Source organism: Lytechinus variegatus, chromosome 9, assembly GCF_018143015.1.
Source record: "Lytechinus variegatus isolate NC3 chromosome 9, Lvar_3.0, whole genome shotgun sequence".
Lineage (NCBI taxonomy): Eukaryota > Metazoa > Echinodermata > Echinoidea > Temnopleuroida > Toxopneustidae > Lytechinus > Lytechinus variegatus.
This window is the reverse complement of record NC_054748.1, coordinates 19,924,693-19,949,118: the sequence shown is the minus strand read 5'-3', so window position 1 is coordinate 19,949,118 and position 24,426 is coordinate 19,924,693. Positions and strand designations below refer to the sequence as shown.

At 36.5% G+C, this 24,426-nt stretch overlaps 1 protein-coding gene across 2 annotated transcripts in view; it reads left to right on the top strand.

Moving 5' to 3' along the window:
- The first annotated feature begins 681 nt into the window (after positions 1-681).
- The window catches only part of LOC121421272 (serine/threonine-protein kinase tricornered-like), a 42,603-nt gene continuing 18,858 nt past the window's right edge, over positions 682-24,426 (top strand). The window contains exons 1-3 of one of the 2 annotated variants that reach the window (XM_041615935.1): positions 682-877; positions 11,693-11,803; positions 21,365-21,545. In XM_041615935.1, the coding sequence (XP_041471869.1) occupies positions 21,421-21,545 (125 nt within the window). In that variant the 5' untranslated portion in view covers positions 682-877; positions 11,693-11,803; positions 21,365-21,420. The remainder of the gene's footprint in view (positions 878-11,692; positions 11,804-21,364; positions 21,546-24,426) is intronic. The other variant, XM_041615934.1, reaches the window with a different exon arrangement.

Below are 24,426 nucleotides of genomic sequence, written 5' to 3'. Positions count from 1 at the left end.
AAAGTAGGGGTTGAGGACATGGCCAGCAGGGAAAATGGTCAGTGTATGTGTATAGGTAATTTCTTATTAATTCGTTTGAACAGTGTTAATGTGTTATGAAAGCAATTGCTCTGAAAGGGAGTGATTAAGCGACACTTTCTTAAATCTGTAATGAAATATTTGAACTTATCTCCTTTGCAAATACATAATTATTATAAGGAAATGTACTTGGTGAAACTCTGAATAACGATCCTTAAATGTATATGACGACGCAAGACAGTTGTTATTACTTAAAACTTGCAAGTTGTAAATGCATATAAGATGAGTTAAGATGATTGACTCTGAATAAAAGTCCAATTTTGATCATGTTTGTCATTGCTGTACGTTATGATTATTACTGCTATTATTATTGATTGATTTTAACTAGCATTCATTGCTTTATTACTGTATAGTTTTGCTTCTTCCCCCACAGAAACCTGGGGGGGATGATTGTACACACCATCCCCCCACCTAAAATTCTGGGGGGGATGCATCCCCCCCATCCCCCCGCTATCTACGCCCCTGGTACCTTTATATTTTCTTACCCTATTCTCTCGTTTCTGTTCCGTTTTCAATATCATACGAGGTGGATGAAATATTTTGCGGAAAAATAAAAGAAGTCAAACGCCAGCTTTAGTCGATAGCCGTTTAGTCCTGCCTAGGTAAACACTGCAGCTTTTTAATAGGTGCAGTAATAAATATGCTGCGTGCATGTAAAAATCGTACGATATGAGATCCAGTCGGCGAATTGATGAATGAATGACTCGACTTGTGGACCGTGATAAAGTGGAATCACTACGATAAAGTCAGCGATTTTGGAACGGATATCATAGTTGGAAAGGAATAAGTAGTACTGAATGTGAGTATTTGTACTGAATTTGTAACTTTGAAAAGTATTGTAGAATTAGACCTGAAATTATGAATGTTTGGCGAGTTCGAGTTTGAGAGAGAACATGAGACCGAAGTCCAAAAAGGGATCATTTCTCATATTCATAAACCATGATTGAATAGCTGAGGAAGCCACTGCCATTACCGGCGCGTGTAATTTCTTATGCTCACTAGTGAATATGCGATTACATGATTCTGTGATTGATGTATTTGAAGAGTATGATGGTGGGCCCCAAGTCTGCGCACCTAACAATTTGAGTTTAGATTTAACATGATTTTTTTTCTTATTACACAAAATCTTTGAGTTGATAATGTTCCTTATATTATTAAGAGTTAGTGTACCAAATTTCTCATTAAAAATAAAAGAAAATATATAATAGGATTTTCTTGAAAAAACTGCGGGCAGTCATTTTCAGATTGAAAAAAAACAATGGTACCCCATGTCTGCGCACTCATTCACTTTGCACACGTTTCGGGGATTTTGATGACAATTAAAGGCTGCATTTATGAGGCTGTCACACGAAATGCCCTGAATTCATTATTTTCCCACCATTTTGAGTCGGATTTTTTAATGAATACCTGCCTATGTATTGCATTTGTAAAGTTCGTGCTCGTTGCGTATCTTCTTTAATTAGAATCGCGCAGATACGCGGGTGCGCAGACTTGGGAGACCGCGCAGACATGGGTGAACTGACCATACCGTATAACCACAAAATATCTGACAATTCTACTACTAGTAATAGGCCTAAGTCAGTACCATAAGTGCAAGGGGAAGAGGGCAACTCCTGTGATCATGATTATTTATGATTCATGTGGATGCCAGAAAGAATTTTTAAAATTTATATGTTTGTCAAATTCCCAGGCCCAGACCACTCATTCAATGAACAAGGTTATGATATAACCTTGTTCTCAGTTATATCTCAATGTGTGACAAAATAAGGGTGGCAATGTTTGGCTTATTTTCTCTTTTTCTTTGGGGAGTTTGGGGCAAATGCTTGATTTTTTTTACACTGACAGTTTCCATTAGACCTGTTAATTCATACTGCTTGGCTCTTATTTAAATTTGATTCTTTATATCATTTTTTCTTAATTAAAAATAGAGATCAAGAATGAAAATTTTCTTGCCATATTACTTTCCACCAATAGAGGGCGTACACAAAAATATGCCCAAAATTCAAGTTTTTGAGCGCTCTGGTGAATACAAAAATTATTCCCACATTAATAATGATAAATAAATTAAAACTGTATGAAAATTAGTAATTTTGGTCACAAAAGTGATATTTGAATGATTTTTTTAAGTGTGTGCTCAATACAGCATTGGCATACCATAGTCCTACCTGTAGATTCTCCACAGGCCAGATGGTAGCAGTGAACAAGTGGCCCAGACCCCAGCCTGGATTAATTCCATTTCCAGAGAGAGAGATGAGGGGTGCAATTTCTCAGTCGGTTGAGCTGGGGTTTTGGATTTCTTTGGTCCGGGGTCGATTCCCACTTAATAAAAATCAGAGGGACTGGTAATGAGGATTATTGCCTTACCAAAGATATAAACAAAGTAAAAGAGGAATACATTAACTTGATTTTGTCAAAGGAGACGAGGAATAATAGTGGTACTCGCATAGAAGTACCATTTGCCCGGACAGATACTTACAAAAACTCATTCTTTCCAAGAACAATCAGAGCTTGGAATGACTTGATTCCTTATATAAAAACAAAACATCAGTAGAAAGTTTTAGAGCAACACACCCACACGTGAGCAGCACGCTGGCGATTTGCAGTCTACTGCCTTGCCGGTGTAAACTTCAGAAGGTTCAGAAGAAGGTTCAAAGCTAAGGCAGAGCTACCAAGTCTCACACATGCGTGAGACTCAAGCATTTTTGACTCAGTCTTGTTCATCCCCTCAAATCTCTGTCTCACGCAACTATCACAGCCTCAGAGCTACTCAAGCATTTTGGACTCTTGTTCATCCCCTCAAATCTCTGTCTCATGCAACTATCACAGCCTATCCCCATATACATTGTACACAATGTCTGTGATCTCACTCAGATTCACAGAAAATCTCACGCAAAGCTGGTCTTTGAACTTGGCATCTCACACAAGTGGGAATCAAACTATTTTATAAAACTCTTTATGTCAACTACCAAGGTAACAAGGCTCGGCAGCCATTTACAATCAAGATTCCAAGTTACAATAAAGTTATGAAATTTGTAGTCTTTGAAAAAGTTTTGAAATGGGCCCCAGATCTCTGGTGTGTTTTTCTGGTCAAGAGAGAAGGGAATATTCCAAATTAATAGTGTAATGACCTGCAGATCCATACACAGATAGATATTCATTGCGTTATAAATCTGCAGATAAAAAGCTTTTAAAAGATTGAATTGAATTGAATTTATTCAAACTAGTCACAAAAGTGCAAAGTACAAAAAAGTACAAACAAAATAAGTGGTTATAGGGACAGTGATTTTCCGTTTCTTAAAATTGCCTTTTCCGTTTCAGAAAATCTCAAATTCCGTTTCAGCATGTCTGAAAACGGAAATTCCGTTTCCCCATAGACTTTGTGTACAAGAAAAATTGACAATTCCGTTTACATAAAAAACCAATACGCAACGAGTAGCGATGTCAAAATGCTAGCGCTGCTCAAAATTTGCATTTACCAATGTACTAACGTCGCTTTAAAATTCATATTAATCGAAGAGATTCGAGCTCATGAAATATTAAGGGAAACATAATCAACAAATATATTCTCACCTTTCATATTATTAGCATTATTTTATTGTTAAATGGGATTTTATCGCTGATTTGGGGACTTTTCGGACATCGTTTTGAGCAGTCGACGACTTCCGAATATCCGCCATTTTGGATTTGATGAATCACCGTGATCATTTTATTATGACCGAACGTAGAGGGCAGCAACACACGGCCGGATTCTGCCTTCTATGCGGACGTAAGTGTAAACTAATTTGGATACGATCGAGTGATGGAGAGGCTCGAGTGTAGTTACGATGATTGTTGTTGCAAAGTGAGATCGTGTTTTTTCAGTTGATATTCGTATTTTGTTGAGGATTTGGGATTAATTTCTGTTGCTTTTTTGTGCATTTTGAGAAAAAACATGTTTTCCGTGATTTTCCGTTTGAAAAGCCACTTTCCGTTTCAAACAGCCGATTCCGTGAATTCCGTCCGTTTTCCGCGATCGCGGAAAATCACTGTCCCTATGGTTACATCATAAAGAACTGATGAAAATGACAGGTTTGGGACCCCAAAGAAGCACAGGGGACCCTGCGTATGATATTTTACTTAAACATAGAACAACTATGAGAAAAAAAATGAAATGCTCATTTGCTGGGGCAAGTCATCAATTTTAATGTGTTAAATTTTCACCAATTGATGTGACAGACACCCGGGGGGGCCACTTACATTGACGAGTGGATACCATGCGCGACCAAAAAAACACGTAAAAAGGATGTCTTTTTCACGATAGGGCACGTTACGTACGTAACGTGATAAGGGTGTCAAAAACACTAAAATAATGAAAAAAGGGTATCTATTTCACTAGGAAAATTACGTGTTTAGGGTTGACTTTGCGGGGATGATAAAACAAAATTAAAATGTATTATAAAGGATGTCCTTTTTGCCCCAACACTTCGTGTTTAGAGTCCGATTTGCGCGAGGTGTAGAAGCTGGGGTCGTACTAAACCAAATAAGGTAAAGCCGACGACCGAAGGACCCGTAACAATAAAACATTCCTGTACTTGTTTAGGGGTTCATTTCAGGGAATATTTGCCATTCCTGTACTTGTTAAGGGGTTCATTTCAGGGAATATCGTTTTGTTTCCAATACTTGTTAAGGGTAGGGTTTCACACGCCAATACTTGTTAAGGGGTGCATTTTCAGAATATGGAAATTACGTGTTTAGGGTGCTTTTCGAGACCCCATGGTCGCGCATGGTATCCACTTGTGAATGGAAGTGGCCCCCCCCGGGGACAGGCAGCAATCTAGAATAGCCCTTTTAAAAAACTTTATTATACACTTAGACCTATATACAGGTATGTAATTGTTTTAAAGGCCAAGTCAACCCAACAAAAATTGATTTGAGGGAAAAGAGAAACATCAAACTAGCATAAGATTGAAAGTGTCATAAAAATTAGATGTAATTAATAGGAAATTTACAAAATTTTAAAATTTCTCTTTGTCTTAATTTCCCCAGAACAGTTGTGATAATTTATGCAAATTGGAGAGTTGATCATGTCACTCACAATGTATTTTATTATTGCATTGTTTCGATTACAATATTAAATTTTTTTTGGCAGATTTATGACTTTGACACTCTTTATCAAATCACATTTGTTACAACAGTGGCAATTTCACATGTTCATGGAGAAATATAAAAACTTTGGTTCACATTGCAGGGCCGTCGCCAGGGGGGGTGCGGAGGGTGCGAACGCACCCCCCTTCAGAACCAAAAAAAAAATAAATGAATAAAAAAAAAAATAAAAAATAAAAAAAAAAAAAAAAAACCGGGGGGGGGGTAGGGATACTTGAGGGCTCTTTTGAAAAAAAAATTTTGTTTTTTGTGTTTTTGTGTTTTTTTTTCATAAAAAGCACCCCCCCTAGAAAAAAGCTGGTGACGGCCCTGCATTGTAATGAGTAGAAAATCAATACTATTTCATATTTCTTGTAATAAAATCTATGGAAATAAAATAGTGAGTTGGTGATGTCATCTCATTTGTACACTGACTGGGTGTGCATATTACTGTTTTTTTTTTAATCAAGCGAAATTTAGAATGTCATAACATTCTTATTTTACATCTGATTTTAATGAAATTTTCAGCATGAAGTTTGTATGATTCTCGATTTATTCAAATGAACTTTTTGTTACAATTGACTTGCCCAGTAATTGCAGTGCAAGGAAGTAGAGAGCACTTGTAGAAAGGGGTCTGAATATTTAACCTATCAGCAGGCCCTTCATGTGACCTATGCATTTGACCTCAAGAACCTTCACTGACTGGTCAACAGGGCTCCATCTTTCCTCCTACACAATAGAAAACATCCACTCAGGAATTGTCTAAATTTCAAGACTCTTAGTAAGGAATTCGAAGATCTTTAAAGGACATAAAAAAGCCTCTCAAGTATTTAAATTTTCTTGTCGCATAAGTCCACCATTTTCCATAATATTTTATCAGGCAAAACAAATTTATTGTTTAATTTTCAGAGGCTACTTTTCACAACTTTGTAAGCATTTTGGGGGCTAAATCGCCCCAAGCCCCCTTGTAAATTTTCCCTGTTTTTGATAAATCCCAGCAAACATTCTTGCTGTATTGTCATTGAAAAGTATCTTGGGGGTAACTGTTAAAAATACTGGTATTTGTGTGATTGGGCGGATGTGAAAGACCTTTCTTTATAAAAAGAGAAGACTTTAATAATATTAGAGTTTGTGTTTGTACCATCATGGACCTACACCTACTATTAAAGCTATATTTTACGGTGTACAGTTTACCATGGCAAAGAGAAGGCTCAGTGTAGAATGGGAGTTCATGTAAGCTACACTTTACCTTGGTGGTTAAGATCCCATGCTGGCAGATGTGACGTCACTTTCCCTTATTTGGGGATTCTATCTTGGGATAATTTGAAAATGAAAACCTTACTGGAAGAGTGCTTTTAATATGACAAAGGTTACATTTCACATCTGAAAATAAGATGCAGTATTGATTATGGAGAGAAGGAGGAGGAGGAGCTAGAGCCGAAAGGAAGAAGAGAGATGGAAGGGAAGAACAAAGAAAAGAAGATGATGATTGAAGAATGTGGAAGAGGCGGAAGGGAAGAAGGAAGGTTGGATAGACAGTTCTCTGTATGCACACTCACAGACCGACAAAAGTTTGAAAGACAAGGAAGGAAAAAAAGGGAAGGAAGGAAAGCAAGCAGGCAGGAAGGAAGGATGGAATGAATGCGTGAACAAAGGAACAACGAGTAGAAGAAAGGAAGGATGGATGGAAGGAAGGTAGGATGAATGAAAGAAAGAAAAGAAAGGAAGGAAAAAAGACCATAGAGATGCAACCATATTGATTATTTGGTTAGGATGGTGATGATGACTCATTGCTAATATTACTCACTCACTCTATACCCCGTCTTACAAAGAGTTGCAATTGATCCAATCAATCGTAATTTCATAACTCTATAGAAATCCATCTGTGTCAAAAAAATTTTTTTACAGGAAATTTGCAAAATGTCATGATTTGTAATCAAAGGAAAACGCACCAAATTGTCAAGAAATCAATGACTTTATGGATATACATATACATTCATCTAGAACTTTTTTGAAACAAACATGCATACTAGATGTTGACGTTGCTGGTTGTTCATAGCTGCGATTGATCAGATCAATCGCAACTCTTTGTACATGTAAGTTGGGCCCCAGGCCTGTGAATCTGGAACATGAATCTTGCATACTTCAAGAAATCAATGACTTTATGGATATACAATTATACATTCATATCTACATGTAGAACAATTTTTGAACAAAAGTGCATTTCAAATGTTGACTTTGCTGGCTTTCCATAGTTACGATTGATCAGGTCATTCGTAACTTTGTAAGACGGGGCCCAGACCTTTCTCAGGTCTACAATCGACCTCACTGTGTTTGAATCACTTTCTTCCAGATGCAAGGAGCTATTTTTTTTTATCTTAACATACAATCCACCTGTTCCTCATTTGAAATCTATTTTGGTTGAACTTGTACAATACCTGACCTTGTGAGCCCGGTCATACGCTATGGATAATATCTGCAAGCAATGGACAAGTATATTCCTTTATGTAATTCTTCTTAATTTTTCCTTAAAGGAAATTTAAACCTTTGAAATATTAGCTTGTGTGAAAACAGAAAAATCAAAGAAACAGATCCACGAAAGTTTGATAAAAATTGAACAAATTATAAGAAAGTTATGACCAATTGAAGTTTGAGATCGTTATGTTAATTCCTCCTATTGGCAATGGGACAAAGATGTGTGATGTCACATGTGAACAACTTTTCCATTACTTTTGTATGTATTTCACTTGAACTGCCCCTTTTCTCATATCTATCAGTCAATAAGTGTATTATTTCTATAGGAGGGCATGTAATACAGATTTTCAAAAATAAATTATGGATGAAGAGTTTGTATCACCATACAGAAAAAGCAAAAAGACATTTTAGAGGCATTTTATAGTCTCTCGAAGGGAAAGTTGTTCACATGTGACATCACACATCCTTTTTGCATTGCCAATGAGAGGATCTTCATAAAATTAGTGATCGCAATATTCAAATCTCATAACTTTTTCATTATTTGTCTAATTTTTCAAAACTTTCTTTGGTATTAATTCTTTGATTTTTCTGTTTCCACACAAGTCCACTGACAAAGAGATTGTTTCCCTTTAAACTTGAAATGGTGCTTGTAAATTCTTAACGTGAGATCATAGAAAAAAAACTGCAATAAAATGTTTTGGGAATGAATGGGCAGTATCTAAGACTATAAATAGGCCTTTTTATTTTTTTTCCAGTGAGCATACAAATCAACTGTATGAGACATGCACCAGAGTAACCTTAGAAATGCATGTGTGGGACTACACATAATGTTTTGCCTTTTTTATATACATGTACAGTGTAGTATGTTATTTTATTTATTCTTTCTATATGAGATGAATAGCTCATACTTGTTTTCTCATGTCTTGAGCTACATGTACACGTATTCCCTATAAAACGAAGTGTGATTAATGTACATGTACAGTAGGCCTACATACATGTACATGTAATAATTGGATTTATATAGCGCTTTTTCCAGAGGATACAAAGCGCTGTTAATTGCATATAAGACAAGTTAAGGTTGTACAGTATGCACATCCTATGTACAGTAAAACTTGGTTTTGAGTTGTTATTTATTCGACTGTTCCCTGAATTCTATGATAGAATGTGGATATAACTTTATATTCATGATATAACCTCTGTATCAATATTTTTTCTATGCATAAGCTATCTTTTATTAAACTGAGCCATAGAATTTTGACCTTTATTTCTTGACACGCCTTTGTTCTCTTCTCTATTTAACACTTTGTTTATATTAAGGGTGTGTGTCATGATGTGATCTCTGTTCAATAGCTGTATTGGTTTTTTTGAAGGCCGTTTGGAACCACATGAAATATATTCTACCTTTACAGTCAGAAAGGCTACCCCTAAAAAATTTACAACAACAGTGAATCATTAAAACCTTTTGACAAGGTATTTAATCGGGGGAAACCATCTTTGGACCTGTTGCATTAAAAACTTTTGCCATAAAAAACTCTGGCATTTTTTTTTATTGCCAGTTTTATCATGTGTACATTTCAATAGCATAATTCTGTTTGCCAGAGTTTTAATTTTGTTTATGTGCTAGAGTTTGTTTATGTTTTCAAATTTCAAGTTTAAGTTCTATGCAATGGTTCCCCGATGTTCAATGTTTATTGAGATTTTGATACGTGTACATGTATGTACATGTAATATAAAATGTTTCATACATGTATATAAAGATTCATGAAGTACATGTAGTGTAGTGTTTTTGTTTAATACTCAATGGAGATTCTTTGATAAAAAAAGAAATTGTTAATCCTTTTTTACTTGTTTGCTGTTCATTGATTTTTTTCCTTTCTTTTTTATTTAATAGAATCATTCTAACTCTGTTCAGCAGTTATACATGTTCAGTACATCTACATACATGTACTGTACGTTCTTTGCCCTACATGTACAAAATGGTCAATGCTACATGTATATTTGGGTTTAAATGGCAATTAGACCAAATGGGTTGTAGACAAAATAGGATAAGACCGTGTGGGATGAGACTAAACAAAGAATACACTGTAGACTAAGTGGATGTAGCCCAAATGGCGATTTGCCACAAATAATGACCAGTTTGAACATCACACACAAGGGGTCAATCGGCAGGGAGTCTAGAATAGCCTTGAAGTGCTACACCCACCACACATGCATGCTGCCATATGAAACATGCTCCATTTATTCACACACTTTGTAGGTCAGGCATAAAACATGTTTTTCAAAGGAGGGTAGACGCTCTATTGATTTTCTATGTAAAGCAGCAGACGACCAAACTTTGCTCTATTAAAATACTTGTTCAGGGCATATTCTGGTTAATATTTTATAAGGGCCTAGATATATCTCATTCTGTTGAGTTGTTTCATCTATTTTTGATTACGGCATTTACACAGACCGATACTGAATTGATTTGTTATATTTTTTTACTTGGCTTGATATGATATGACCGCATTGCATCTGCAATGTGTATTTTCTTTCATTTCAGGTACCTTGCCAGTTTAAAGCAAAACGAACTATACAGAGAAACAGGGAATAAACTGTCTAATTTTGCAGCTCACAACCCAATTTTGATTTTTTTTTTAGCCCTGTTCTTAAAGCCTCTCTATCGAGTCAATACACACAAGTAAACATCAACACAATCAATAAATAAACCTTAAAGGTCAAGTCCACCTCAGAAAAATGTTGATTTGAATCAATAGAGAAAAATTAGACAAGCACAATGCTGAAAATTTCATCAAAATCGGATGTAAAATAAGAAAGTTATGACATTTCAAAGTTTCGCTTATTTTTAACAAATAGTTACATGAACGAGCCAGTTACATCCAAATGAGAGAGTCGATGATGTCACTCACTCACTATTTCTTTTGTTTTTTATTGTTTGAATTATACAATATTTCAATTTTTAAGAATTTGATGATTACATGTACATGTAGGACCTCCTTGCCTGAAGCACAAAATGTTAAAATAATGGAATTCCACATGTTCAGGGAGGAATGAAACTTCATTTCACATGACAATGACGAGAAAATCATATTTCATATAATAAAATACAAAAGAAATAGTGAGTGAGTGATGTCATCAACTCTCTCATTTGGATGTAACTGGCTCGTTCACATAACTATTTTTTTTTAAATTAGTGAAACTTTAAAATGCCATAACTTTTTAATTTTACATCCGATTTTGATGAAATTTTCAGTGTTATGCTTGTTGATTTTTTCTCTTTTTATTCAAATCAAGTTTTTGTTGGGGTGGACTTGTCCTTGAACAATACCTCACATTTCTCTCAAGTAAACAAAATAATATTTTGCTTCATTGTAGTACATGTAGTTTGCACTGGAACCCATGAGAATTTTTGTTTTTCCAGGGCTCTATAGTGCATAAATTTTCTGGGGCGACTTCGCCCCTAGTACCACCCATGTTTACAGTGTTTTCATCATCATCATCCTTTAATGTACAGTCCACCGGGTTGGTGTATCATCGTACTTGTAGAATTGTGCAGGAGTATGTACAGTAGGCCTACATGTATGTATATTGCTGTATGTCCTCCACATACAGCAATTTACTATGTTTGTAATGTTAGCTACTGTATGTGATATCGGCCTACATGTACATTCGTAATAAGAACTATATGTATGACAAATTTTAATATGAACAAGTTTTAATAAGAACTCTGACAAATATTAACTATGACAAATTTTATTTTGATATATAGGATATGTACCTGACATAGGATATTGCAATTAAGAAAACAAATTCCCAATTGACCCGAGTGTAATACTATTTAGATATGTACATGTAGCTATTTGTATTAAAAATAGAATGCAGTAGGCCAGGGGTCTACATGTACCTTGGCACTATGTGATGGATGTGTTTTTACATACGATTACACATTACTCTTCTGGTGTGTACAATAGCCTTGCATTGAATGGGATGTGTTTATTTTTGTATGACTACTCAACAGCACTCACAGTGTCCTTATGATTGACAGGGCTTCAACAAAGACAATAAGGGAAATCCCCCAGACACGCCCACTCTCGCAAGGCCACAATCACAGAGAACAATAGACTGCAGTGTGAGTTTCAATGAGTGTTCTAATTATCATTGTGTGGATATCACTTTCATGTGTAGGTAGTCCCATTGCATCGCTTTCATGTAGGGGCGTTTTGGGTATACCTCTAGGCTACATGTACATGTACGTGAGATCTACATTTTTTATTTATTTATTTATTTCATTTCCAGGCAAGGAAACGCTCAATAGAAACATTACAACAGAAATGTAAAATTGAGCACCAGCCAATGCCTGGGGACCACCTCAAAGAATTGAAAATTCTGTCGAGAGGTTCTCCACATTGTCATACATGACATATTTAAAACAGACTGCTAAAACTTGTATGGCATAGTGAAGCCTACATGTATATATACCAAGGAGATATCACTTCTAACTATCTCCTTGTATATACTAGGCAATTGTAATACATGTACATTATACCGGTTTGTACATGTAATTGTTACTCCTTTTTAATACCATGGTACATGTACATATAGCCCCATCTCTAATTGGTAGGTCTTCTTATAAACCTGATCCAATAAGATATGACACAATTATCTTCAAACTTCCCTTTTTTGTTGAATCATGTACATGTAGGGATCTTGTATTGTACTCAGTACAAATTATGAATTTCTGCATTATTTTGTAGATAATCTGTGATTGTGAAGTAATATGTGTGTTCACACATGTATAACAAAAGCTTAAAAAGCATAGGGAGAAAGGGTTGGGCCAGGTTTGTTGAAAAAATAAAAATGATTTTTGTTACAATTTTGCAACCTTGGAATTTGATGAATTGATCTCGGTTTAAAAGCCCATTACCTGTAGGCCTACATGTATTTGTACAAAATTTACAGCTATTGTATCGGATTTGTAAGAGCAATTCTTATTCAAAAGGTAAATATTACAAACTCTTTGACCTTCCTGTTGAGAAGTTATGTAGTAGGAGAGGCGTATTCACACCGGCCTGATATAAAATAATATCTTTACATTATGGATCTCGGTTCAGCCCATGAAGTTCAGGGTTCCATTTGCCATTTCATTATGAAATACTTTTTATAAAATTGATAATGTTCATTCAGGGGCATCGGGCTCTAGTGGTTAATAACTACATGTATGACTCTTGTTCAACCTGAGGGACGTTGGTTCGATTCCCGGCCGTGGCGTGTTTTCCTTCAGCAAGAAATATATCCATATTGTGCTGCACTCAACCCAGGTGAGGTGAATGGGTACCCTGCAGGAAGTAATTCATTGGATGCTTTGAGTGCCTACACTGTACATATAAGCAGCGCAGCTAAAACTACCATGGAAATCTTGATTTTGATAGGGTGTTGAGCGTACTACATGTACTTTGTACAACTGGTGTAGTTATCTCAGTGATTTCAATTCATTTGAATGGGTCACATTAGAGGGTTGTGGCCGATTCGATTAGTCTCCGGACTATGGAACAGTGGGTCGTGGCTTCGAATCCCAGCCATGGCGTAATTTCCTTCAGCAAGAAATTTATCCACATTGTGCTGCACTCGACCCAGGTGAGGTGAATGGGTACCCAGTAGGATTTATTCCTTGAATGCTTTAGCACCTACTTTAGCACCTACATGTATTAATATGGTGGCTCAGCTACAGCCAGGGTAATAATAATGATACCAAGTATCAAAGCGCAGTTGAGTATTAACATAATTGCGCTATATAGACTTTTTATTATTATTATTATTATTGTTGTTATTGTTGTTGCTATTATTTATAATGTATATGTTGCTGTCATGAGGGTGTGAAGGGACCTTTTTTATGACGAACATTACAAGCTTTTAATCAAATTGATGACAGGTCCCATTATAGTTCTCCAAACCAATCAATCATTTCCAAAGTTTGTTCTTTTTTTAGGAAGGATTAGGGAATAATTTTCATGGTATCGCATCGCAATCTGCTCCACATATGGTAATCATAAGACCATTACACAAAATTTTGCATGTGTAGCAATTTTTTTACGTACATGTAGAACTGTACAGAACATAGTTAAAAGCTTTTCTCTGACAACCACAAATGCTAATCAAATTTGAGAAGTAAACATATTCCCTGAGGACATTCTTTTCCGAAGGAATGATATTCCTTTTTTCCAGCAACTCTGGACTTATAAAATAGAATACATCATCTCTGCTATTTGACAATACACCCTACTCTACATCTTTTAAAGAGTAATTCCAGTAGTTGCAGTAAACGCTGATTTCATGGGAAAGTCTGTAAAACCAGGCTTAATTGTCAGAATATCATCGAGGATCTAGATCTGGTACAGTTACATAAACTGAAATTTGTGAAATCTTGAAATCTACGCTGAAAAACATTCACACTGAAGATCACCAACACAGATAGGCACACGTGGGACAGTGTATTATTATTGCTGGAATAAAGACCCGACGGAAGTGACCGAATCCGCGCTTATTTTGCTTATTTCTCAGCAATTACACAATTTCTTCCAGAATCCTTTGGCACATATTTTTTATTCATACAAACAGACACTTGGGTGGTCATTATATAAGATTCTGCAAAAAGTCATTTTGAGATCGTTACCAAAACTGGAATTTATCTTTAAAAGTCAGGCTCCTACTTTGACATTTCTATCTTGCCTCACAGTCAAACTTTCTTTTTTTTTTACTGTTTGGTCTGTAATATTTTGGGGTTAGTTTTCAAAACAAAAATTTCTGTCACTTCCTCATAAAATCAATTTTTTGTTGTGTTTGCTGACAATCTGGTTTCAGGTGTGACATGAGCCTGATATGAAACTTTTCTACACACGTACATGTACATCTTTTTTTTTCTTTTCTTTCTTTTTTGGGTGGGGTGGGGGGGTTGTTCTGGCTTTTTATATTTGGTTGTATTAAACAGTACTCAGTAGGTTTTCATTTGAAAATCACATTATATAAAATGAATCATATGCTATTACAGATTGTATTACAGGTACACCTACATAGCCTATGGCAAGAGCAACATCCTTTTTATTTTATTTTTTTACTTATTCATTTTTTAAATCTCATTCTCCATGCAGGCCTACATGTAGGTCTACATGTACATACAGTGTATTGGTTGCTCATTATTCGCTATCATTATTTGTCACTTGGAAACGTTTAAAGGTTTGTTTGCACTATTAAGAAATTGAGCGTCATCACCGGCACTTGTACCGGATGCGATATCATATCATAACGCCGATAAGAACTGATTAATGATAAGAACCTCGTGTTTACCTCGTGTGGAGCGTTGTGGCCCAGTGGATTAGTCTTCGGACTTTGAAACAGAGGGTCATGGTCATGGGTTCGAATCCCAGCCATGGCGTAATTTCCTTCAGCAAGAATTTTATCCATATTGTGCTGCACTCAACCCAGGTGAGGTGAATGGTTACCCGGTAGGATTAATTCCTTGAATGCTTAGTGCCTATATGGCCGCTCAGCTACAGCCGGGGTAATAATAATATACTAAGTATATTTTCAGCGCCTTGAGCACATAATCAATGTGGATTTGGCGCTTTAGAAATACTCTATATTATTATTATTCATTTATACTCAAGAAAATCTGTAAAATATAGTGTTCAAGAAAGGGTTTAGTACAAGTTTGCAAATTGTGAACACTGAATGGCATTAGTCTGTGAGGCACAGACTCACATTTGACACTTAACCAATGAGAGGCCTAGAGTAAAGACTAGACGCCAAACCAAAGGCTCTGTCTTTGTCTTGATAGAGGCAGCCACAGTACTAGTGAATCTACAATGTAGTCTCAATTCTTCAGACGTTGTATTATGAGCTACGCGAATCGCTATCAATGCAATCAATCGTAAAGATAATTCTACGATGATTGCTAAGTTTTGTGTTACAGGGCCCCAGGTTTTAATTTAGAAATACATGTGTAACAGCTGGAGATGGTCACATCCATGTACTCATGTACCATTATCATATGTACATGTAGTACTATCAATAATCAACTGGTCACATTCTCCTATTTAAAGGTCAAGTCCACCTCAGAAAATTGTTGATTTGAATCAATAGAGAAAAATTAGACAAGCATAATGCTGAAAATTTCATCAAAATCGGATGTAAAATAAGAAAGTTATGACATTTCAAAGTTATGCTTATTTTTAACAAAATACATGTAGTTATATGAATGAGCCAGTTACATCCAAATGAGAGAGTTGGTGATGTCACTCACTATTTTTTTTGTTTTTTTATTGTTTGAATTATACAATATTTCAATTTTTACGAATTTGACGATTAGGACCTCCTTGCCTGAAGCACAAAATGTTAAAATGATGGAATTCCATGTGTTCAGGGAGGAATGAAACTTCATTTCACATGACAATGACGAGAAAATAAAAATATTTCATATAATAAAATACAAAAGAAATAGTGAGTGATGTCATCAACTCTCTCATTTGGATGTAACTGGCTCGTTCATATAACTATTTTGTTGAAAATAAGCGAAACTTTAAAATGCCATAACTTTCTTATTTTACATCCGATTTTGATGAAATTTTCAGTGTTATGCTTGTTGAATTTTTCTCTTGTTATTCAAATCAAGTTTTTGTTGGGGTGGACTTGTCCTTTAACAAGTCCACCCCAGCACAAAGATAATATGAATTATCCCAATTTTCTCCTCATTGTAGACCTACAGTTGCTGAATCTACTGAAATGCTCATTGTACATGTGTGGTAGTCTATCTGTTTAAGAAATTCATGCAGATAAAGTGAATTAAACCGTAAACCAACAATTACACTTCTCAATGACACTTGGTATCATGATGATTTTGTGTCAGTCATCTGTTTGCCAAAGCCAAAGAACTTTGACCAATATTATTGTTTGATTTGTTCTCTATTTGTGTGTGTGTGTTTGTTTGACAAGGAGACTGTTTTGTATAGAGATTAATTTAGTCAATGTATTCTTTATAAAATGCTATGGTACTATTAAACAGATACATGTACAGTACATTTATGTAGGCCTCCATAGGCATTTATATAGCGTCATCTATCTAGAAATATTCTATTCTGAGACGCGTTGTTATTATTATCATTGCCCCGGCAAAATTGTCAAACACAAGCACTGCTTGCGAGAGATGCACGTTACGGCTTCGCAACTCCCTAGTAGCCGCTCCGTGCGCAGTGCTCTACATGTACCTAGAGTGCGGGATCCCGTTCCGTAGACCCTGTTTTTCTTGCCGCGGTAGGCCTATATATTTTGTTCCCAAGACCCCGCACTTTACCCTTTTTCAGTTCCTTAGACCCCTGTTACATCTGAGAGATTCCCTACCTCGGGCCGGCCCGGGGCCTACCTCGGGTCAGAAAGAAATCAGATGTAAACATCCCAAACCTACCTCGGGCCACCTTGTAGCGAACCTACCCGAGACCACATCCAGAGGTAGTCTCGGGTAGGTATCGGGCCGGCCCCGGTCCACCGATTCGTAGATGTAAACGCACACAAGCTTTCGAACCTATCTCGGTCCGTTCGCCAGCTGTCAAATTACGTCATAGCGCGCGCTGTCCCCTCCCCAGCCCCGTCGTTCTTCAAACGTTTTTGCGGCATGCAACATGTGAATTGTGATTGATAAAGTCTTTGATTTGAGTGAAAAGAAGCATTTTAAACGTATCCTTTTCAAGTCGATCATATCTTCAACGACTGCTGGGATTATCAGCATTCTTTCAGAATCTCGGGTAACTTCAATTAGCGCGCGCGACTTATTCGTAGCCTAGATCGAGAACGCCTTTAAAAGGTGTCAGCAATCGGATGCCGCTCGAAACAGTACAGATAGGGCGATAGGGGAGGGAATGAACACTGTGATGTAAACAGACCACATTTCGGACTCGGTCCGTTCGCGAAGCTAATTCACCAATAATCCAGTCAAGGTTGCAAGTGGACTCGGTCGGGTCTCGGGAAGGAAACTTTCAGATGTAACAGGGGTCTAAGACCCCCATTTCCGAGTTTCGTGAGGCATACCCCCATCAAAAAATAATTTGAGTGCCCCCCCCCGGGGGGGGGCCATAAAATTAATGTATAAAAGTATGACCAACTCCCTATAGTATACTGTAGTACGTGGGACCTGAATTGTTCTGTCTCTGAATTCTGCTTCTTTTGACAGTCTGTAATGTTCTCAAAGGACCATGGCTTGCTAGGCTTGGAAAAGTTCTGTGTCTGCTTGTGGGAAAGGTGGTACTCTTTGGCCGTGTTTATGCTTCCACTTTTCAGGCCAGAATCAGCGTTTCCAAACGTGATTAGTCCAAAACATGGTTGCGTCCATGCTTACTTTCATTTAAACGCTGTTTCAAAACGCCGATCGTAAACTCACCAAAAGGTGTGTTTGTAAATGTCGTTTGACCAGAATCAGGCTATCTGGGGAAGTATAAACAGAACCACGATCATAAAACATGTTTAAATGACGTCATTTGGTGCATGCTTCCGGTGAGATGAAAATCCGCAGGCAAATACAGTCGTATTGCTCCATGTTATTTCTACGTAATAACAACAATCGGAAAAAAACTTTCGAAAAAAGGCGCGCCCAATTTGACCTCGCTTTACGATGCGAAGCCAGCTGGAGATCATGATTTGCTCTGAAAAGTTAAGCATAAACAGCACTCCCAGAACCACGTTTACAATCGGCGTTTTGAATCGACGTTTGAAATCGCTGATTCTGTCCTCGCAATGGAAGCATAATCACACCCTTTTAAATATTGCAACATTGTATAAGAAAGATCTTGATAAATAACTGCCTGCTTGGCTCATGAAATATCTTGGAGTGTTTCATCAATTTTTGTCATCTGAGAATTTGTCGGATCAGACATTTTCCTTGATTATGATTGACTTAATTTAAATAAGCACCGTTTCTTTGGTATTGGTCTGATAAAAGTGACATTGTCGGATATAACGTCATGAACTGCTTTCCTGGTTGCAACATTTTAAACAGTAGTCTGTCCCTGTCCGTACCTCTCATCATAGACATGTGTATTGTCTGTGGGCAGTCATTAATGTTAGGGATCTATTATTAGGCTAGACAGGCGATCTCTATTAATGGCCTTGTTGAGTGATTAGTACCATGTACTGTTGTATATAACATTATATGAACACCGTAATATTTCTATGTGCTGTACAGGTGTGATGTGTGTATGTGTGATTGAGTGATGACAACCAGGAGCCGTCTTGCAAAGAGTTGCGATTGATCGGATCAATTGCAACCATGGAAAGCCAGCAAAGTCAACATATTCAATGCATGTTTGTTCAATTTTTTTTCTAGATATGAATGTATATCCATAAATTCATTGATTCCTCGACAGTTCGGTGTGCTCTCCTTTGTTTACAAAGGACATTTGCACATTCCCTACACTGTATAGAAAAAAATATGATGTGTTTGATTTCCATAGAGTTACGAATGATTGGATCAATAGTACTGTAACTCTTTGTAAGACGGGGCCCAGATGCTGGTGATTGTACGTCAATGGACAGATACAGACACATGAAAGACAAGTACATTTCATGATACACCTTTGTCTGTGATTTTCATTGGCAAATTTAATCTGAGCCAATCAGATGCAAGGATTTCCGTAGCTTATAACAATTGTGATTGTACGTCGACAGACAGATACAGTCATACAGATACAGACACAGTAGAGACAAGTACATTTCATGATACACCTTTGTCTGTGATTTTCATTGGCAAATTTAATCAGCCAATCAGATGCAAGGATTTCAGTAGCTTATAACAATTGTGATTGTACGTCGACAGACAGATACAGTCATACAGACACAGTAGAGACAAGTACATTTTATGATACACCTTTGTGATTTTCATTGGCAAATTTAATCAGCCAATCAGATGCAAGGATTTCAGTAGCTTATAACAATTTTCAGTGAGTTGGCCTCCTATGTATGTTTCATGCAATGCTCTCTTGACATCAGAGAGAATGGATTGTAGAACTGGATCATAACAGCAATCCCCCCTCTCTGATCCGACCATGGAAAATTAATAGAATCTTGTTTATTTATTTTCTGATTATTAATACAAAATGCATACATGTAAATATATATAACATAAATAAGTGACATAGATGGCATCAATCAAAATAACAAAATGGCCCATATTCTGAGCTCGGGTTTATAATAACCCTGGTTTAAAGTTGTGCTTTAACTATGGATAGCCAATTGGGGCACAGATCCCTTACAGGTACAGTATTTATTGCCTCTTATGACATCCAAATTGTTCATAATTGTCTGGGAATGATAACTGAAGTATTTTTCTTCATTATGAAAGCAAAAGGAAACAAATAGTAAACTTAAGAAATATACAATAGAAATAGATTTTTGATCTTTTGGCTCCCATAATTTGAGCACAGAGTTAGACCGTGGTCTACGTTAAACCTGACTTTAGAATGCAGGCCAATGAATTACAAATATGTTGAATAGATAAAATAATCGAAAGGATTGCACGTTTCGGAATCGTAAACATAATTGCTCTTTCCTTCCATGGGGTCCATAACATTAGAATATTATACCCTTTTTACACAGGCTAAAATTTCCTTAACCCCGTACTATAGGTGGGGCTAAATTGCCATTTAGCCCCACCTATAATACGGGGTTAAGCTTAGCCCACTTTTTACACAGCATTTTTGCAAAGTGGGCTAACCCCACCTTTAGTACAGGATTATTTGGCCCTGCAAAAAAGCAGGGTTATCCCAGCAATTGCGGTGCTAAGAGCGATAGTACGGGGTTAAGATCGCTAGTGTAAAACGAAAGTGGGCTAAGCTTAACCCCGTACTATACATGTAGGTGGGGCTAAATAGCAATTTAGCCCCACCTATAGTACGGGGTTAAGGAAATTTTAGCGTGTGTAAAAAAGGGTATGAGTGAAGTACTTGTACTACGAATGATCGACAAAAACCACTAGTCCGGGGTTTATAGCGAGTTTCGTGTGTAAAAAGTAAGCATTCCTTATCCGGGGTTAGCAATAACAATTTGGCATGTGTGAAAAGGAAAAAACATAGTACGGGGTTAAGGATAGTACGGGGTTAGCGATAGTCCGGGGCTAAGAAAATCCTGTGTAAAAAGGGTATTAGTATGGCATCAATAATACTTACAGGGTAATGCCATAAAATACAGTTTGTATAATCCAACCCCTATACTGTACATGTATGTAGGGCCTTCATGAAAGTATGTAGATTTATCTTGGGCAGAGTTTCGATATTACATTTTAAATCGGGTATCAGAAATCTCTTCATTTATGGAGAGATTATTAGAGGACACCCATGACGTTTGTGCTTTATCGCAACCTTGCAAATGAAAGTACCCGACATTTGTTATGAATAGGAAGTAATAAACTAGTTGAATTTTTTTTAGCTAATAATGATAAGATTGCCTATACATGTATGTTTTTCACAGAGTTCCAATACAGCCTACATGTAAAACTTGGTCTCAGCTGCAATTTTTGGAAAGATTTAATGAAGGAGGCCATGGAAATGTCCACTTCATTACAGCCTCGCTAGCGAAAGTTTGTCTATTCAACAGGAAATAATCAACTGATTAAGCAAATAGCTAAATAAATTGCCATGTCTATTTTATCTTTCAGATAATATTCACATCATTGATTGACACAGAGGTCAAGCAGAGGTCAAAGGTCATTCAATGAAGATGGCACAGACGCCGGAGTATGGAACGCCATACACCCAAGACAAGGTCACCAAAGCCAAAGTTACACTGGAAAGCTTCTATTCTAATCTATGGATGCAGAAAGAAGAAAGGCTAACGAGGTGTGTATTTCTATTCCTTGTCGACTTGTTGTTGACGCATGTGTAGACACTGAAATCATCAATGTGTGTTGACAAAAACCATGCCAATATTCAACATTACTGTTCAATTATTTACCCTGGTGAGCAATCAAGTATTTAGCAAAAAAAGGGTATTTGTCCCGGGCCTATTAAAAATGAGAATCGTCAACTGTTTTTTTTTCTTTATCATTCAAATTACTCTTGTTACATCTGTAATTGATGTTATCAAAGTATGAAAATGAATAAAAAATCATATGTTATTGCCAATATTATGACCAAATGCAGATTGATTTTATACTTGCGAAAGTTGTGTACCTCTATGAGTTAATGGGATATACTTTTTTGGCAACCCCCCCCCTTTTACTTTAAATAACAAATCATCTTAAAATGGAATTTAATACTGCACTATGGTCTTCAAAGAAACAAAGTTTTGGTGATACCAGTAGTATGAGGGAAAGGAAGTAGGTTTGTTGAGGCAGGGATGGACGGATATCATGACAGCGGGGTACTCATTAGAGAACTTGAACGTGGCAGGAGGCCTTCATCGATGACCTAATTCATATATATGGGACTAGACCAGGGCCCGTCTTACAAAGAGTTGCGATTGATCTGATCAATGGCAACTATGGAAAGCCAGCAACATCAACATCTAAAATGCATGTTGGTTCAAAATATTTTCTAGGTATATATTCATGCACTCATCCTTTTCCTGCAAGTTCAGTGAGCTTTTCTTTGGTTACAAAAGACATTGAGGAAATTTCCTGCAAAATAAATGATGACATTGATGGATATCCATGGAGTTATGATTGATCTAAATCAAACAATCTCAACTATATGGAAATCCATCAATGTCATAATTTCCTTTCTTGAGGAAATTTGCACAATGTCCTATGAAAACCAAGAGAAGCGTATTGAGTCAAGAAAGCAGTGAATGTATGAATATACATCATATCAATCTAGAAAATATTTTGAACAATTTGCATCTTTGATGTTGACGTCGTTGGCTGTCCATAGTTGTGGTTGATTGGATCAATCGCAACTCTTTGTAAGACAGAGCCCTGATCATGGGCGTGTCATAGCTGATATGCTACATGTGCATATGTTGGTTCTTATCAATCCAGCTACATGTAGCTGAATCAAAGAATATAATCCAGTTCATGTTTCAGTATCTATAATGAACTTGAATATCCATACAGTGTACATACTTTGAGTCATGGAATAGTCCAGTTCTGTTCACTTTATAAACTAAATGAAAGGGGTGTCTCGTTTAGAGCTTTTTATCTTTTTATAAACTGTGACATGGACACAGGTATGGGCTTCATTGATTACATTATAAATTTAATAATAATATTAACAAATGTTGAACCGACTTGATGATGAACCCACAAACAGTTTTGCTTTCTTATGAATGTTTTTAAGCTCGTTTCCGTATCAGCTAATATAGCTCTGGATAATTAGAGAACTCAGGCTGATATCCACAGGCCTGTTATTACTGTGTAAAGGGGTGGTTAGAATTACTGGAATTGACCAGGCAGGGAGGCTCCCTCATTGACCCCTTCATGGAACTTGACCAGAAAGTTCTGCATCAAAGTAAACCACAATAGTTTTTAAAGGTCAAGTCCACCTCAGAAAAATGTTGATTTGAATCAATAGAGAAAAATCAGACAAGCACAATGCTGAAAATTTCATCAAAATCGAATGTAAAATAAGAAAGTTATGACATTTCAAAGTTTCATTTATTTTTAACAAAATAGTTATATGAACGAGCCAGTTACATCCATTATGAGAAAGCCGATGACGTCACTCACTATTTCTTTTGTTTTTATTGTTTTAATCATACAATATTTCAATTTTTACGAATTTGATGATAAGGACCTCCTTGCCTGAAGCACAAAATGTTAAAATAATGGAATTCCACGTGTTCAGGGAGGAATGAAACTTCATTTCAAATGACAATGATGAGAAAATCAAAATATTTCATATTTCATATGATAAAATACAAAAGATATAGTGAGTGAGTGAGTGATGTCATCAGTTCCCTCATTTGCATACATGTACTGACCAAGATGTGCATATAACTGGTTTGTGAAATGAAGCGAAACTTTAAAATGTCATAATTTTCTTCTTATTTTACATCCGATTTTGGTGAAATTTTCAGTGTTATGCTTGTTGAATTTTTATTCAAATCATATTTTTGTTGGGGTGGACTTGTCCTTTAATAACAGAAATTGACCAAATGGTATTGGGTGGAGAAAGGGTGGGGGGGGGGGGGTCAGTACAATAATGAAAGCATGCAAAATATGTAGAAGTTGAAGATTGATATAATAATAATTATATGCAACATTTATAAAGCGCTAGAGTGCTGAATACTATTACTCTGGCTTTAGCACGGCTACCCTGATCGGGTGCTCGAGCATTCAAGGAATTCCTTCCTACCGGGTACCCATTTACTACACCTGGGTGGAGAGTGGCAAATGGATATAAATGCCTTGCCAAAGGATTTGAGTGCCATGGTGGGATTTCGATCTCTGGACCTTGTGGTTTAAAGTCTAAATGCTTTTATCCACTGAGCCACAACTCTTCCAACATAAATAGCTGCTATTACTCAAGCATTTATTTTGCTTATATAGTTTGCCACTGCATTTGTTTTTCACTACTATGTCTTATCCTTTATAAATAAGCCAGTTCGTAGTTTCTTTCTGCGCATGATCAAAAGATTCTACGCATGATCAGAAGAAGGTCATTTGTACTTTAAGTGACATGGTGCTTTAAAATCCAATGAGATAAGCACCAACTTTGATGTCTTGATTATTCATATATTCTTTTGAATTGTCGTTTTTCATTTACACCCACAAAAAACAAC